The following is a 17881-nucleotide window of genomic DNA, read 5'->3' as shown; positions in this document are numbered from 1 at the left end:
GGGACTTTAATAACAACTCCGCTTTTTTTTTAACAGTGGTACGTTATTCTGAAAAAAAAAAAGTAAAAAAAGAACCAAGAAAACTTGACCAGCAGTGATGGTTACCTCGACTTGAGCCGCACGTGCCGTCAGGCTTTGCATTCGCGGCATCGAATTCTCGAGCACCCTCGTCGTCGTACATTCTCGTTGCGGGACGATAATCAAAGCGGCGTGCTCTCGAGAACCCTATTCGTGACAGGACGCGAGCGGGTTGGTTCGCGTTCCGGTGTGTGTTTGTGTGCGCACGTGTGTAAGAGGACTGCCTGAACGGTGCGCGAGCGCCGGCCGGAGGCAGGGCACGCCGGCGATCGCGATCCCGTGCGCGCGCGCTCTGGGTTCGTTGCCGATTCAAAGCACGTTCCGCATCGCGCGCGGGCGGGCGCGCTCCCGCTCACAAATCTGGCAGTCTTCCGCGCCACCACGGCCGCCATTATGTACACACTGAGGGAGACATCGCGCGGGGTTTTAGCGACAGCCGAGGACGACGAAGTTGCAGCCGAAGACGGAAGGAAAGAAAAAAAATAGATGAAATCAGCAAACAGCAACGAATATAGTTCTGACAGGTCCGCTTTTGAACGAGCTAGGACTTTGCGACGAGCGAGCGATTCATTCATTCATTCATTCATTCATTCATTCATTCATTCATTCTCTCTTTCTTTCTTTCTTTCTTCCTTTATTTCTTTCTTTCTTTCCTTCTTTCTTCCTTTCTTTATTTCTTTCCTTCTCTCTTTCTTTCTTTCTACCGTTCTTTCTTCCGTTCTTTCTGCCTTTCCTTCTTGCTTTATTTATTTATTCCCTTCTTTATTTCTTTCTTTCTTTCCTTCTTCCTTTCTTTCTTTCTACCATTCTTTCTGCCTTTCCTTCTTTCTTTCCATCTTTCTTACTGCCTTTCTTTCTTTCCTTCCTTCCTTCCTTCCTTCCTTCCTTCCTTCCTTCCTTCCTTCCTTCCTTCCTTCCTTCCTTCCTTCCTTCCTTCCTTCTTTCTTTCTTTCTTTCTTTATTTATTTCTTTCTTTCTATTCTTCTTCCTTTATTTCTTTCTTTCTACCGTTCTTTCTGTCCTTCCTTTCTTTCCTTCTTTCTTTCTGCCTGTCTTTCTTTCTCTCTTCCTTTCTTTCTTTCTTTATTTTTCTTTCTCTTTTGCTTTCTTCTTCTTTCTTTCTTTCCTTCTGCCCTTCTTCCTTTCTTTCCTTCCTTCCTTCCTTCCTTACTTCCTTTCTTTCTTTCTGTGGACGCCCGTTTCGCTGTTCTTTTTGCATTCCAACAGTTGCGTCCGTGTGTGCTGCGGTGCGGAGTGCCGTGCCGTGCATCCCTGAAGCGCTCGAAGTTTTCATCCTTTTCGCGCTCCCCATGGCTGCATCACGCTTTGGTGATCTGCCCAATTATCGTTTACTGATGCGATGCCCACAGTCTCGGTTGTTGCATTAGATGAACAAGGCTCTCTTGTAATACGATTAAAATTTCCCGCTGTTCGATCACCCCCTTGCAACACGCTATATACAGAACTTATTTCCCAGTGGAGTGATCCCGATCAGAAAAAAATATGCGAGTGCATAACACGACGCATCGAACGCGTCATCATCAAGTGCAGATCGTCAGTCGCGACGGCGTGGTACGGCCGAGACAAAAAAATGCATACATACAACACAAGGAGGAGAGATAACCGCAGGTACCACCAAGCCCTAATAAGGTTTTGAGAATGGAGTCGTACTCGAACAATACGAGATCATAAAATTCAAGCAACAAAACCGCAAAGCCCTACCCCAGCAGCTGCTGCTCAGAGAATCAGAAACGAAGCGCATATTACTGAAAGATTCACGATTCGGTGTTTGTATTTGCGACAGTTTGTGAGCCAGGACTTCATTGTTGTTGAGCATATATACCCCTCTTTGTGCCACTATTGCTCTTTGCTGAGCTATAGAATTGGGGAGCTTGCATGCGTAAAGAAACACACGCACGCACGCACACATATGAACGAGGTAGGTAGCGGGCGCCTGTGTATAAAGTAACGACTAATTTTGCACAGATATTTATTAACGAAAAAGAATACAGAAAACAGCTTTCCTGAAGCCTTACCTGGCTGATTCAATCAGTAAGCAGCATTGCACTGGCTGCGTTAAGCGGTATGGTCTAGCTATAGTGATAACTGTCACACAGCTAAAAGTCAGACAAGAAGAAATTAAGCAATCGGAACGTAAGCTTCTTGTCTTTTTCCAGTCGTTGGAAGCAAGCGTCTTGCAGGGCTACGATGAAAAATTTTAATTTGGTACCCTCTCCCCACTCATTAGTTTGAAATGGGGATTTCGCTTTCACTCGCTTTACCCACCGAGGCAAGTTCAATCAACTTCCTCTGGCACTGCAACGATGCATGCGCGGTGGCTATTCTGAGCTCTTTCTGCGCCAAACTGGCACTGCTTTCGCGTTGATTAGTTAGGAAACAAAGTGCTTTCATTAATATAGATGGAGAAAAGAGGACTGTGGAGCATCAGGAGCTTAGTTAGAAGTCGACTATTAGTCGGCATTTGTTTTCATATCCCTTCAACCCCGCATTTTGCCCCTCGTTTCAAACTTATTGTTTTTTAAAGAAAAAGATTGGACAGCAACATTGCGGCCATTTATGGCATTGGCTCGATTTTAATTTTATTTTTCGTACATCTCATGCCCATGAAATAAATTGGAACGGTGCACGAAAGTTTATAACTAAGGGAAGCATCGCCGAGAAAGAAAAAAAAACGGAAGTGGCGCGTGAAATGGTAACGCGCGCAAAACCTGGGTTGGAAGAAATTGTCTCGAGAAAAAGACGAAAGGAAGAATAACCAGGGGACGGCATTGCCCACTAAAACTCACTGTACATGGGGGCGAAAAGAAAACACAGCAAATACAATGTAACGCGGGTGGCAAAGCAGGCACGTAGCGGCGAAACTCATAACGAATGGCTGCAGTCCTGCCATCTTGTTTTTCTTTTCTTTTTGCCGGGGTTGGACGCCGGAGGGCTGCCAAATTTCACGCAGTGATCGTATATAGCGCTGGTAGTGCTGGTGCGTTTACTGTGGCAAGAAACAGCAGTAGAAGCTGGCGTTTTTTAGGGGCACACTGCGAACTGCTGCAACTGCTGTTGGTCGCAGATTCCCCGGTGAATTGCTGGGAGTGACTGCAGTGTTGCAGCGTCAAAGAAAGAAAGAAAGAAAGAAAGAAAGAAAGAAAGAAAGAAAGAAAGGAAGAAAGAAAGAAAGAAAGAAAGAAAGAGAGAAAGAAAGAAAGAAAGAAAGAAAGAAAAAGAAAGAAAGAAAAAGGAAGAGAGAAAGAAAGAAAGAAAGAAAGAAAGAAAGAAAGAAAGAAAGAAAGAAAGAAAGAAAGAAAGAAAGAAAGAAAGAAAGAAAGAAAGAAAGAAAGAAAGAAAGAAAGAAAGAAAGAAAGAAAGAAGGCGCGAGCGCTGAACGAGCGTCGCCCTCCCCATCGTTCTGCTCCCGCTGCGAATGAGGGTGAGCACTATGGGAGGTTCTGACCTTGCCTCTCTCCCGTTCAAGGATGAAGTGGGACGGCGGAAGGGGATGCTCGAGCGCTTCCTGTCCCCGGCCCGGACAGAGAGGGCCGTTGGGGCTCGGCAGCAGCGGGCTTGCTCGATTTAGGAGCGGAAAGATGAGAACGTGAGAACAAATGGGCGAGAAGCTTGCTCCGGGCCGACTGGCGCCCCAGCCGCTTTTCGGGCATCATCCTGCGTTGTTCGTACTGGCATCTAGAAAATACATACATTCTCTCGACAGCCGCTGTCGACGAAGTGCCGCCACGTGAGCGCAGCGGCGGTAGACAAATGCGGACCATTGTCGCGAAATATCTTGGCCTTCGATCGAAAGCGGACGTTGGGGGAAAGGCTGATTGATTGGTTGATTGATTGATTGATTGATTGATTGATTGATTGATTGATTGATTGATTGATTGATTGATTGATTGATTTCGACGTTGTGCACGATATGTACCAGTGAGCCGAGTGCGGAGAAAGCTGCGCACATGTATCCAATTTTGTTTCGGGAAATAGTGCACCCTAAGAACAAACATTGTCTGAAAGGCACCACAGCTAGTTTCGTGGTATTTTCCCCTTATTTTCTCAACCTAAACCTGCCACTGCTGACAAAAACCTGCTGACAAAAAAAAAACAACCTTGCCAGAAGGCTCGGAGATTAAGTGACCCTCAACACGAGAGTTCAAGGCTGTGCTGTAACAGCGCGCAGTAAAAAGACTTTTTGTACACGTCTGGTGAGATGCGCATACCCCTTAGGTGATTTCTCATGTGGAACATTATTTTGTTGGCAATGTCGCGGATAGCGTTTTTAGCCCTCAAGTCATGCTAATATGCTGGTAAAACTCACTTGAAATCCTATATTTGTCCAGGTGTCTTTCACACGTTCTGAATGTCACGCACGTTGGTAGGAGAAAGCGAAAATGAAGTCGCAACGTCTCGGTTCAGGTCTCTACAGAACAAACAAAGACCAACGTTTGCAGTTAGATTTCAAAGAGCTTTGTTAATCATGCGAAAGACGTTAATAGTGTAGAGTCGACACTGGTATCCTTATGTTTCTTATGTGCACTTATTTTATTGCAAGCGCATCCCACGTCTGCGCAGGTTCAAACTCACATAGTCCCCTCGAACTTTTCGTGGGTTTCTACGAATACCTCCACGCATCGAGAAGAAGGCTAACACTTCGAACTACTCGGGGGATGTTGATCTAGACTCTTTGCAGAACGAAGGTATGGCTTCAGACTAGCCGGTTTGCTTTGCTCAGAGTTTGTTTTCTTTGGGTTATGGTTGACAAAATTAAAGAAAAAAGACATAGTTCACAACTGATAAGCAGCGAACAGTTATTTAAAACGCAAGATCAGTTCGATGCAGTAGAGCTTTTCGTTTACATAGGTCTCGTCGTATTCTTCCCTTTTGTCGAGTTTGTCATATCCGAACCTGTGTTATTCTTTTCCCGGAAAAATATTTTGACAGCGGCTAACACCCTTCGAATAGCGCAAAACACGATGTAGGCCACCCGCGACGAACAACACGGGACATCGGTTCGTGGAACGCGGTGAGAACGAATTATCAACGAGGTGCAGGAGGATGGCTATTAAACATGCTATGCGCTGTTGTCTTTAGACACTCGCCTTGCGCAAGCACAAGTAGACTGCAGTTCTACGAATTGTGTTAGTGTATTTAGTTAATACCTCTAGGCTGGTTTCGGTCGCTGGCACAGTTCATTGTATCGTTGAATAAGCAATGAGATCGGCACAAGCAATGCGAGAGTTTACTGAGAAATGGCACTGCTGCAGAGGGAGGGAGCAGTGGATATGGCCTTCTCCTGATCAACCCAAGGTTGCGGGATCGAATCCCGGCCGCATCAGCTGCGTTCGCGGTGGGCAAATTGCAAAAACGCCTGTGCGCTGTGCGCTGTCACAGCACGTTAGGGAACTCCAGGCGGGCTGGCTTAATCCGGCGACTTCCACTACGTCTCCTTTGCGCAGCTTCATTGCGGTAAAGGGACACTAAGGAAAAGTAAAGTTCGCCTGTATCGATAAGGTACCGCGTTGTAATCACAAAGAGGCCACTCTCACAAAAACGAAGCTTTCATAAGCTGCAAATGACCAAAAATCAAGGTACAGGTGTCGCCATCACCGGCCGATTTCACAAGTAAAATGCGTTTGTCGGCACCAATCTCTTGAGCGGATCCCAGAGGCTACACTTCAAAACGGCGGCAACCCGACGCTTTCGGTAACGACGGTACGAGCTTGAATAGACCGGCGGGCAGATTTTTAAACCCTATTTCCTCACCGAAAAATGCGTCTTTTGTGTCCATCCAGACATGCATCGGCATAGCCAGAAAAAGCCAGAGAAGCAATTCTTGCTTAGAATTATAACTGTCCGATGTTTTCCTCCATGACCCTTTAAATCCTACATAGAAGAATCTTGTGGAGGTACTCTGTGATGCGAGCCATCAGTTTGTGTTTGTTGCGCCAGATTCAGAGTGTCCCATTTCAGTATCCGATTTGCTGTGAGGCATTTCGTTGTGGCGACTTGCCGGAGCACTCTGAATGACGATTTAAGTCGACTGTACTCTAGCGACTACGCTCACCCTAAGTTCACTGAAAGTACCCCCGCGGCGCGTTTCGAAGCCAGACAGCGCAGTGGCTGCTCTATTCAGGTTCTTTACATGCCACTTGAAACACGAACACATGCACGCACACTTAAGCATGCGTAGCAAAAAGTCACTGTACTATTAGCGCAGTAAAAGTGACCATCTCGAGCACTGATTTATTTATTTATTTATTTATTTATTTATTTATTTATTTATTTATTTATTTATTTATTTATTTATTTATTTATTGACTGAAAACTTTTATTGAGCGAAACAAAGAACTTGAAAAGTGGATGGTCGGCACTGAAGCCAACAGAACAATGCCCCCACCGTAGCGGATTAAAAAAGAAAGTCTAGCTTAAAACACGCTTGCCATGAGAGAGACGAATTGTATGACGAGTCAGTGTATACAAGCGAAAACAGCTAGAAATCAGGTTATGCAGAAGCCGCTGGGTGGCATAATAAAGTGCTCTAAACGACTAAAGCGAAGGTAATGAGCCTCTCTACCTTAAAAGCAAAGAAGTTGTTTGAACAGCTAGCATGATTTGTTGTTAAGCCTTGTATCTCATTTCTTCGGCTGTTTCCAGTGATATTAAATTGCGGCGCGAAGCTTTTCCGCGCGAATAGTTAGAAACAGCTGCAGAATTCATTGCTGCCCAAAAACTGCATCTTAATAAATTAGCATCCACTTTAAGCAAAGCACTGGAAAAATTACATGCGAAGCCAATGCGGTATTTAAATTTTTAAATGCCGTCCCCGAAAAGCGCACATTCTAACAAATCTGCTCATATGCGCCAGCAGGATATTTCGACGTGAGGGAACGTAATGAAGTTCTAGAAGCACACAGACCCCAAACAGGCTCGTATTGTCTGTTCAAGCTATCTCCCTTGCGTTCATTCATCCAGCCGAATGTGCGACGTTTGGAAGCTAAGAGTGCGGAAATTGCTGTCAGGAAAAAAGGCTTAGCAGGCAAGGTTCCGCAGACAGAACCTAAACCCGTAATAGGCTTGTTTCTTTTTGTTGCCGGGTCGGCGCTGTAATCCGGAATAGTACGCAATAAAGTTCGCGCAATAGCTGTCTAGAGAAGCTCATGTAAACTGCTGTAGCTTTGTCTTTGTTTCGTATTTTCTTACTTGTCCTCTCCGGAGGCGCACGTTTTGTGGCACCACTGTGCTGCGATCACTCCGACGATTCTCCTTCTGTCTCGCCTCATTTCCTTCCATAAAGTAGTTTGTTATCAGATGGAAGAAGCACGCTATATACTGTTTCCATCACTTGACATACAACAAAAATTTCGATAGAACTTGAGCGCAACGCACTCAATGTCGCTCTCGCTATGGCAACGAGCTTTACAACGTTATTGCCCTCCCTCTTGCGCCTTGCCGCCGAGAAATGAAGTTTTCGCAGCAAGGACGCAGATTTGTGACGAACTGTTTACCCCTCCGGTCTGTAATGGGCCGCTATAGCTTCCCGACTGTCGTCGTTATTGGCGCGAGTGTTTTGTCGCGTGCCGAGAAGCCTCCGATTGATTTTTCTGCGCAACACACGTGTGCTTGTCGACGGGGGCTGCTGTATCCAGGACGGCCGCTGGCACCTTCTTGACGCTCTCTACCTGTATTTTTTTCTACGCGGCAGCTGGATGTCGCTGGCGGGGTGAAACATGTCGCACTCTGCTGAAAGTATGGACACATGCTGGGTTGCATAGCTGTTGCAACTCACGAATGTATAACGCTACAAATGTGGGTGCCCATTGCGCGGTTTCCCGATGATCTTCGGCAACGATTACTGAATGAGACGGAACAATTCTGCAGGCTGGTTGGTGCGTGGTTAGCTGGGAAGGTTAGAGCGCGTGAAGACACGGACAACATAAGAAAGGGTGTGGACAGGATACAACGCTATTATTAACTGATGCCTTTATCGAAAGACGACTTGTTTCTGTACAGCAGCTGCTCGTAAACATGAAAGCCTACCATATCGCCTATTTCTGTGCCTGCTTGTATGCTGTTGTTGATAATGGTGTGATTTTTGGACGCCAGCTAAATTCTCTGTTTCTTCATTAAAGGGCTTCTCTCTCGCGGCTCAGGTCGAGGAGCTGTGTACGAATTGTGCTACGTTAGACGTAGCATCTGGACGTGACACACGCACTTATCAAAAACATATAAGCAGGCGTGAGCCGCCCCGGTGGCTCAGTGGTTCTGGTGCTCGGCTGCTGACCCGAACGACGCGGGTTCGATCGCGGCCGTGGTAGTCGAATTTCGGTGGAGGCGAAATTCTAGAGGCCCGTGTACTGGGTAATTTCAGTGCACGTTAAAGAATCCCAGGTGGTCGAAATTTCCGGAGCCCTGAGAGAGGGCGCCACCAGCGCCACCGTGATCGGCTGTGCGCACACCGAGCTCCAGCAAAATCACGTCTACGTCCAGGTTCCTGACCTCGGATCGCCACCAACCGTTCTACAGGAGCGCTACTTCATCGCCTGTACGCCTGGTAACCAAAATTCCAAGCGTTCTGCGCCGTTTTTTGGCACATCAGCATCTGGCTGGCCGCCCACGCCGGGCGCGCTAAGCCAAGCCTACATCTGCACCGCCGGGGCAACGCCCCCCGCGCTCGCCAGCATGCTCGCAGCCGGAACGGCGGGGAGCTCGCCTAGCCAGTCAGCAGCCCAGGCGCTGAATCACAAGCACTGTGCTCCCGCGGCGCCCCGGCAAGCCACCGCAGCCACGATCGTCATGAAATTTGCGAACCACCTCAACCTCGGCAACACTTTATTCCCTGTGCTCTGTCGGTCCGTCATGGATTCCGCCCGCCTAACCAAGACTGAACGTGACAATACCTACATCAAACTCCGCACCTCGCAAAACATCCTGGCCATCGATACCCACCGCCCAGCCGCTGCGGACAAGCTGCTCCAACTCAAGCAAGTTTCACTGAACAACATACAGTACGAAGTCACCTCGTACGTAGCTAACGACCCCCTTAACGCCCGTGGTGTTATACACGGCATCACCATGGACTTTACCGAAGACGACTTTGCCGCTAACCGTCGTGTTGACGGCACCCGACTCCTAAGCGCCCGCCGTCTCGGACGTACCAACACACTTCTGCTCACCGTCGAAGGGCCCCGTCTACCACGCTATGCCGTCTTCTACAGCGGAGTGTACCGCGTCTACCCGCAAAAGCCGCACAGCAAACAATGCACGCATTGTCACGCCATAGGACACCGTGCCGACGTCTGTCCTAACAAGCCTAGCCTTGTTCGGTGCTCGATTTGCAGCCAACCGTTTCCTCCTGACCAAGACCCAACGACTATCCCACACGAATGTGAACCACACTGCTGGAACTGCAAGGGCGACCACACACCGTCTCATCCTGAATGCCCCGCAAGGAAAGACGCCGACGCTGCAGTCCTAAAGTGGCACCGCGCCCAACGACGCCATCGCGCCCGCGCCGCCCCTCCACCCCCTAAAGCCGACGCGACCATCTGGCCGCCCCTGCCTACCTCGAACCGCTACGAGGCGCTTCAGCTCTCCTGCAGCAGCAGCAACAACAGCCTGGGGCACGAGACCGCGCAAAGAAGTCAATCTCGAACCAAGCCCTCTGCCAAGCGGCCACCATCCACCACTTCTGGTGCGGCAACCAGCACCTCCACCTCCTCTACTAAACCGCAAGCTTCCGTGATGCAGTCACAGACTCCACCAAGTCACCAGGTGAGCGGTCCATCTCCCACATCCATCGCACCCCCTCCCCCGTCCTTCCAAAACCGGTTTTACTCACGCCCCTCCACACCTACTCCACTTTCACCCCTCCCTACCGACAACGCTATTGCTCTCATACAGCAATCCCTTGCTCCCGTCCTATTGGCCTTACAACAACTGACGGCTCGCGTCGAGCAACTAGAGCACCATCTCCTCTCCCTCGCGTCCTCTGCCCCACCCTCTCCCGACGCAGGCTCCAATGCTCCCCCTCGAAAGCGCGCAAGCGCCCCTCTAGTGCCTAACCTCGACACAATGGAGGAAGACCGGCATGATGAGTGATATCATGCGACACACATCCCCACCCCAAAACCCTCTAATTATTTGGCAGTGGAACTGCCGCGGTTTTCGTCGCAAGAAAAATGCCCTCTTGCAACACATGCAGATTACTGGCGTTAACCCAGACGTCATCGCACTGCAGGAAACGCACGGTGCCTTTTCTCTGCCAGGTTACGACCATTTTACTCAGCCAAGTATAGTCATGAAGAGAAAAGGACATCAAACGCCCCCTCCTCCGCCGACTTTGACGGTTACATACATACGGCGCACGATACCCACCATTCAGGAAGATACATCCCACCTCAACTCCGGGACGAAAGAGCATGTCCTGACACACTCCACCTATCAGGGTCACCGTATCACGATTTTAAACTGCTACTGAACTCCCTCCGACTCCAAAACCAGCATCCCACCTTTGCATACGGCCCTTCCTGCCTCTAATGTCCCTACTACTTTCGTCCTTCTTGGTGACTTCAACTGCCCACACCCTGCATGGGGATACGACCGTACTTCAGCCTCCGGACGAAAACTCGACCGCTTCGCCAGTATTCATCACCTCACCCTCCTGAATGACACGTTCATGCCTACACGTCTAGGATGTGGAGCACAATCCGACACAAACCCCGACCTCGCATGGATTCGCAGCGATCTCCGCGCTTCTTGGAGTAATACGGGTGACACGATGGGGAGTGATCACTGTATTCTTCAGATAACGCTCACGTCCCAGCGACCCTCCAGACCACCCGGAACACATCTACCTCCCACTATGCTCGTAGACTGGCCAAAGGCTCGGCCGGCCCTCGACTCCTTATCAGTCTCACTCGAGGACCCCGAAAAATGGTGTAGCGCGATTATGGAGACCGTCTCCCAACACACCAAACATATCCACCGATCTCCCGACTATCCATACATTGACACACACCTACTTGGGCTATGGAAACAACGTCGCCGGGCCATAAAAGCTTGGCGCAACTGTAGATCTAGCCACGCATTGAAAAGAAAAGTTGCTGAACTAACGCAAGCAGCCCAAGAATACGCTGACCAACTAGCCACGAACAACTGGCTTCAGCTCTGTGATGACATGGTCGAGAGACTCCACACTCCAAAAGTCTGGCACATTATGCGCACCCTACTTGGACAGGGTAAACCTCGTAACACACTTCAAAAGCTACAGTTGGCCCTCTCCGTTTCACAAGAAGAGCTGGTTGAGCAAATCCGAAATCAATTTTACCCATCCTCTACTTCTCCTGCCAGCTCCCCGTCATACCCTTACACCGAAGAAGAAGCAGACGAACAAGGAATGAATTCCGACTTTACATTCGCCGAACTTCAGGCTGCTCTACGCTCCCTTAAGCGAAACACAGCACCCGGCCCCGATAAAGTTACCTATGGTATACTCCGTAATCTCCCCGATTCAAAACTAGACGAACTTATTCAGATTATTAATACTGTTTGGCGCTCCGGGAAAATTCCCGCTGCATGGAAAGAGGCACACGTAATTATGATTCCGAAACCAGGAAAATCCTCTGCGCTCATCACTAACCTCCGCCCTATATCCATGACTTCTTGCCTAGGGAAGCTGATGGAGAAGATGGCCCTTACCCGCCTCGAATGGCACCTGCATACCAATCGCTGTCTTGCTCCCACTATGGTCGGATTCCGCGCCCACGTATGCACACAAGACATTGGACGGCAAATCTATGAGGATTTGTACGCCTTCCCAAGCAGCGCACAGCTTCGAGTTTTGACCGGCGTGGATATCAAAAAGGCTTTTGATAATGTCGCCCACTCCGCAATTCTCACCAACCTGGCAGACACTCGCCCTGGGGTCCGCATGTTCAACTACATCAAAGACTTTCTTACAGACAGGACCCTCCGAATCATTGGCCCCGACGGCACACCTTCCGCCCCCTTTCCCCTCACCGCAGGTACACCACAGGGATCCATTCTTTCACCTATGCTTTTCAACTTGGCAATGAAAGAACTGCCCCGAAAACTCGCTGAAATTCCTGGCCTACGCCACGCTATATATGCGGATGATATCTCTCTCTGGTCTACCACAGGAAACGCCGGGGAACTAGAATCCACTTTGCAGCAAGGCCTCGACGTCGTTCAGGAGCATGCACGCCGCATAGGTATGAGTTGTTCCGCCGAAAAGTCGGAATACATCGTGGTTTCTAACGCTCCTCAAAAAACCGCTTCTTCCTACCGCGAACTCATTCAACTCTCTCTCGCGCAAACCCCTATTCCCCGACGGAGCCACATCAAGATCCTTGGCTTCACTTTTCAACAAGATGGCAAGTGCAACGTGTGGCTTAGCCAACTCCTGCAACAACTGAACCAAATTCGCCACATGCTGTCCCGCATATCTCGTCAAAAGCATGGACTCAGAGAACACGAACTCCGTCGAGTTATAGAAGCACTCGTTTATTCGAGGGTCATGTACGCCTACCCCTATCAACGCCTCACATCCTCTCAAGTAAGCAAACTGGAAGCCTCTCTGCGTCGCTTCACTCGATTAGCCATGGGAGTTCCCATCTACGCCGCAAATGCTCTGATCGCAGACGCCGCCATTTTCAACTCCCTCGAAGAACGCGCAGCAGCACACCACCGAGCCCAGATACACCGTCTCTCTACCTCCGAGCAAGGCAGAGACCTCCTCAGCCTTTTCGGACACACCATTTCCCAACTACCCCCGCTTCAACCATCTGCTCCCCCGTGGAAAAGCCTCCCGCGTCTTACTGTAAAACCCATTCCACGCCACATGTCTCCAACGATAAATCCCGGGCGGCGTGAAGCACTGGCGAACCATTTACCCGTACTGGGCCACGACACTTACTATACCGATGCCCATATCCTCGAGCACCAAGTAGTTACTGCAGTAGTCGGCCCTCGAAGCACCTCCACACATCTCCACACAGGAGTGCCCTCCTCAACCGACGCAGAAACTCTGGCCATAGCAGAGGCGATTACGCTTCACGACCACCTGTCCTCCACCATCACCATACGTGCAGACTCTCAGGCTGCCATACGCTCATTCGAATCTCAAAAACTCCCTCCCCATATCCTAGACACTTTGCTGCAATACCTAACAGCCCACCCTACGCTCCATGTCCGCCTTGAATGGATTCCTGGTCATCAAGGTATACCGGAGAATGAGCTTGCTCATGCTCTGGCCCGTGAAAAAATACCACCGGGCCCTCCGACTGCCTGGCCAGCCCATTATAATCCCAAGGCAGACCGCGCTACACACCGACAGGACCGCCGCGAACACCTTCGCAATTTGCGGCACATGCGACGAACCCTTCCGTCACCCTCCCATTTCCTTTGCCGTGCTGACGCCTCTCTAATTCGACAGGCACAGACTAACTCCCTTCCCTGCGAACTGTATTCCCACTATATCCTTCATAAACCTGGCAAACCCGCCTGTCTCGTGTGCGGAGAGCATCCCTCCAACATTCATACATATTGGTTATGCCCCCGCGCAACTAACTCTCCCACCATACCTTCCTCGCATACCTTGCCTCCCCCCTTTCACCTCACGTGGGCCCGATGGACCGCTCCACCAACCTCTCTGCAGCCCACCCTCTGGCCGCTCCTCGCCGCCCACATCCGACGCATCCAAGGGACACGTGGCCCTACTCTGCCACCGCCGATAAATAGCGCCCACCAAACGGGCAACTAAGAAGGCTCGGACTTGAGCTGAAAAATAAAATTTATCTCTCTCTCTCTCTCTCCGGAGCCCTTCACTACGGCGTCTCTCGTAACCTGAGACGCTTTGGAACGTTATACCCCATAAACCAACCAACCAAGCAGGCGTGGCAGAAGGCAATATTATATGCTTTTGTGTTGGTTTTCCTTTTTGTTGCTAGGACCAGCTGCTTTACAGACGTTTGTCGACTTTAGATAAAAGCCTGAGTGGTTGGTAGCGCTGTCTCCCGTCTTCATCTTTTGTTCTCCCGTTAGTGCCTTCTTACGCTGTATCTTGGCCAGTTATGCAGTTAGTACTGTCTCCTGACTGGCCACTTTCAGGACCTTATTCTTGAAAGGGAATCAAATTTAATTCGCAACATGCTACAATGTCGGCGGTCTTCACAGGAAAAAAACTGTGATAACAGCTAGACGGAGGTCAGGAGCCTCTTTCTGAACGCAGAACAGCGCATACACAGCACCAATTGCATGATGGATTATAATATGGGCAATAAACATAGGCAAGAGCGTTACAAGAAAATGCGTTAAACTGCACGAGTTTTATTGGAAACATCAGCTAACAATATACCGCGTAGTTTGGCATGTGAGAGAGTGGTAAATTCAATTGTTGTTTTTAGCCTTCCAAAAGATGGTGATCTTTGATTGGCTGGCAGCGTCGTCTTCTACAATGTCTTGTTAGTCTCTAACAGGAGTCACTGCTTCCAAGCAAGTTACCGTCTTTGTCAAAATATCCAGGCAGCACGCTTTACTTTTCACTCGTATACTGCTTCCCAAAAAATCAAAAGGTCTTGAAAGGGGGGGGGGGGGGGCAAGTTCCTCTTCACCTACAGATATTCAGTGCTTGAGGACTGGCATACGTGTCCCACTATATCACTGATAAGCAAATCCTGCTGACTGTTCAAGAAGAGCGAGCTTCGGCCAACGACAATAATTGGAGTCAATATGAGAAGCAAGTCTGTAGCGGTCGCGCTAAGGACTTTTGAGGAAAGAAGAGAATGAATGAGATATAATGAGCGGTCATCAGACGTAACGTTTTTCGTATTTAGGGGTGTTGTAAGGGCTCCACTATACGGCCGAGAAAAAAAAACCCGTTGCTTGGTAACTTTTGGCAAAGACGGTCATCATCATCATCATCATGCAGGTTATCTGGCGTGCTTGTGAACTCAGGGTATGCAGGGTTGAAGGAGATTAAGAAGCACGCTGTGTTCTCCTCCTGCCTTGCCTTTGGACAGCATGACGTTCAGGCAAAATTATTTTATTTGTTCGTTTTAGTGAAATTTTACTTTGATACTGAACTTTCCTAGAAATTGTATGTGCCCTAATCAGTCAACTGGGGCAAAAATGCAATGCAGATGCAACAGGAACAACAGAAAAAAAAAAGCGATGCCAGACCACGAAATGATGCCGGCCCAAGCTTTTGTGGGCCATTCAGTTAGAGAAAATGTCAGTTTTCATAGCTGATCGATTTGCTGTTATCGTAACCGCACAACCTACAACCTAACACCAGAGCGACATGCGAAAGCACTTCTATTGATAGTATTTGAGGTAGTTTAAGCAAGGTTATTAACGACTAAGTTCAACCCTGAGCTCCGGGAGGAAAAAAATCATAATCCGGCGTACTTCTGTCACTGCGGTGCCGCGCTTAGTCATCGCTGTGAAATCACTACGCAACACAGGGAGACCGTTTGTGGATATGTTACTTTACTCTGTGAAGAAAGTGCGCACCTCGCCCTATTTGAAACAGGACGCACACTCTAGTTGCCGTGAGAACTGGCACGAATGTCTTCGCTCTTTTTCGCTTGCTCGATGCACAAAAGCGCTTAGTTTTAACGCTCTTCTTGAGTACTTAAATTGTAGAGGCTGTTTTAAGCAAGTAGCCAGTCAAGTGTTTCCGTCCGCCTGGGTTACAATTCGCTCTACTGCCGTTTTCATAAATGATAATGTTAGGATCATTTAATGATTGTGCATAAATTATTAAAATGCATCTTCGAGACGAGCAGTCATAGCCTGTAATCTCAAATTTGGTTCGAGCATGTCTGAAATCTTCGAGGCGATGCATCTACGCGGCTCCTGAAAGCTGCGGTGGTTCTCGCCATTGCTGATTGTTTGGCCGGGTTGGTGTCGCAACTCATCCCGGTTTTCACAACTGTCCAGTTACACAATCCAAGGCCCAGACTTCCGAGCAGCAGCGGCCACGTTTGCGGGTGGCCGTTATCTACAGAGGGGCACTCCTAGCATTGCATGTCGTGGCATTTGGATTTGTGTTGCACGGCAGAGACGTTGCCGGTGTCGTGACCACTCTTCCCCTTATCGAGATGGATCCGCAGTGGTATTCTTTCGCGCGTAATGTAGCGCGGAACAGAGCAACCTTACGGCATGCGTCAGCGGTAACCACGCAAAACTCAATTCTCTTGCTCCGGCAGGTATGCCTGGACGGAGACCCTATCAGAACAGACGTGAAAGAGATAGAGGTAACTGCTGCAAGGCTGCCGGGGCAGCAAAAGCACCCGTAGACAGTAGCTGGCCCACCAACACGGCACAACAACGTGGAACGCCAACATTGCACACCAACACGGCACGCCATCGCGGCGCACATGCATGACGAATGCCACGTTGCATACTACGTAAACCACGTACACCTTAAACACGAATACGTCTATATGGAAGTAGAAAGGTAGCAAGCTGTCCTCTAGCGCACTCTCTTTTATATTAGACACTTTTAGCATACCGTGTTCCCGTTACCGGTACCGGAGTACCGGGAACCCGCGCTCAGCCAACGATCATCGCAAATCTCCTTGACGTCGCCAGATGGCGCCACGTACCCGGCACCTCCGCTCGCGCCTGCAGCATCGGGACCAATCAGCGTTTGCTCACCGGCGGTAGGCGGGCTCCCGGTACTCCGGTAACGGTAACACGGTACACGGTATGCTAAAGGTGTCTATTGATTTATAATGGGATTGCGTTAGAGGACAGCTTACTCCCTTTTTACTCCTTTCTGTTTACAGTGTAATAGTGGTTGTCGCCTTACTATTGGAAAAGGGTTGAAGAGCGCCCTTGACACGGCGGCAAGCTCGTTTGCACGGAGACAGCATTTATTTCTAACTTTTGATATCGCATTTTCAAGTGTACTCAGTCGCCTGGCCCGAGTGGAACAGTATTTCGGTGTGAGTGACGGCGGTATGCCACGAGTTTGCGAAAGGCGCTCATTTGTAACCTCCGATCGCTTCTTGCTGGGGCTGACGAGGTATCAACATTAACACCATTACAGTGCCGTTATTTGGGCGCCAACTAACTATGCGCTGTTGCCCAGTAAGCCTGTTATCGCAAAAACAATGAATAGAAAACTGATCGGTGCGAGCTAACTTTTCTTGCAACATTCCAGCATCTGTTATAATTCCTTCAAAGCACGAGCAAGCGCACAGACAAGGACAGATATAAATGCCTGCCACAAGCGGTATTGTGTATTTTCTATCTCTGTACTAACGTTTGTTGACCTGCTCTTTCTTTAAAATAATGTCAGCTAACCCAACAGTCACGTCTCCTCAACCTGTTATAAAGCATGTAGGAACCCGGAATCCGCCAAAAAGTATCAAGGCTGAACAAGCATGTCCCTTACCAAAGCTGTTTGAACCACACCTACCGCAAAATGTTCCCGATACGCTGTTTCAGAATAAAATACTGTGATTGGTGGACTGGTGAATTGGTACGAAACATGAAACTTCGCTTTCTGCCACGCTGAGTTTCAAAATAATATAAGTTGCTCTGAGTTAACTGCGATTACAGGCTGCCACCTGAAGCCTAAGCCACAGACCGCAAGATCTGCCTTTGTTGACTGATTTTCGAAAACGGATTTTCGATTTTCGAAAGGGGATTCACGGCCATGGAATCGAAGTTTAATGACGAACTAGCGATGCCACTTATCTAACTTCAGTCTGTGCCTGGTAGTGTGGTAGGCTGTTATAACGAACAGGCAAATGTGCAAGAGCAT

General features: G+C 49.0%; 1 protein-coding gene across 2 annotated transcripts in view; it reads left to right on the top strand.

Moving 5' to 3' along the window:
• The window catches only part of rdgC (retinal degeneration C), a 192239-nt gene that overhangs the window by 104300 nt on the left and 70058 nt on the right, over positions 1 to 17881 (top strand). Inside the window, exon 2 of one of the 2 annotated variants that reach the window (XM_089567013.1) lies at positions 16317 to 16364. The exons of the other annotated variant lie outside the window; for it this stretch is intronic. Within the exon in view, the coding sequence (XP_089423139.1) occupies positions 16317 to 16364 (48 nt within the window). The remainder of the gene's footprint in view (positions 1 to 16316; positions 16365 to 17881) is intronic. 2 annotated transcript variants of the gene reach the window in all.

The sequence above is a fragment of the Amblyomma mixtum genome, chromosome 1, assembly GCF_055824585.1.
Source record: "Amblyomma mixtum isolate Tamu chromosome 1, ASM5582458v1, whole genome shotgun sequence".
Classification (NCBI taxonomy): Eukaryota; Metazoa; Arthropoda; class Arachnida; order Ixodida; family Ixodidae; genus Amblyomma; species Amblyomma mixtum.
This window is presented reverse-complemented; position numbering and strand designations above follow the sequence as displayed.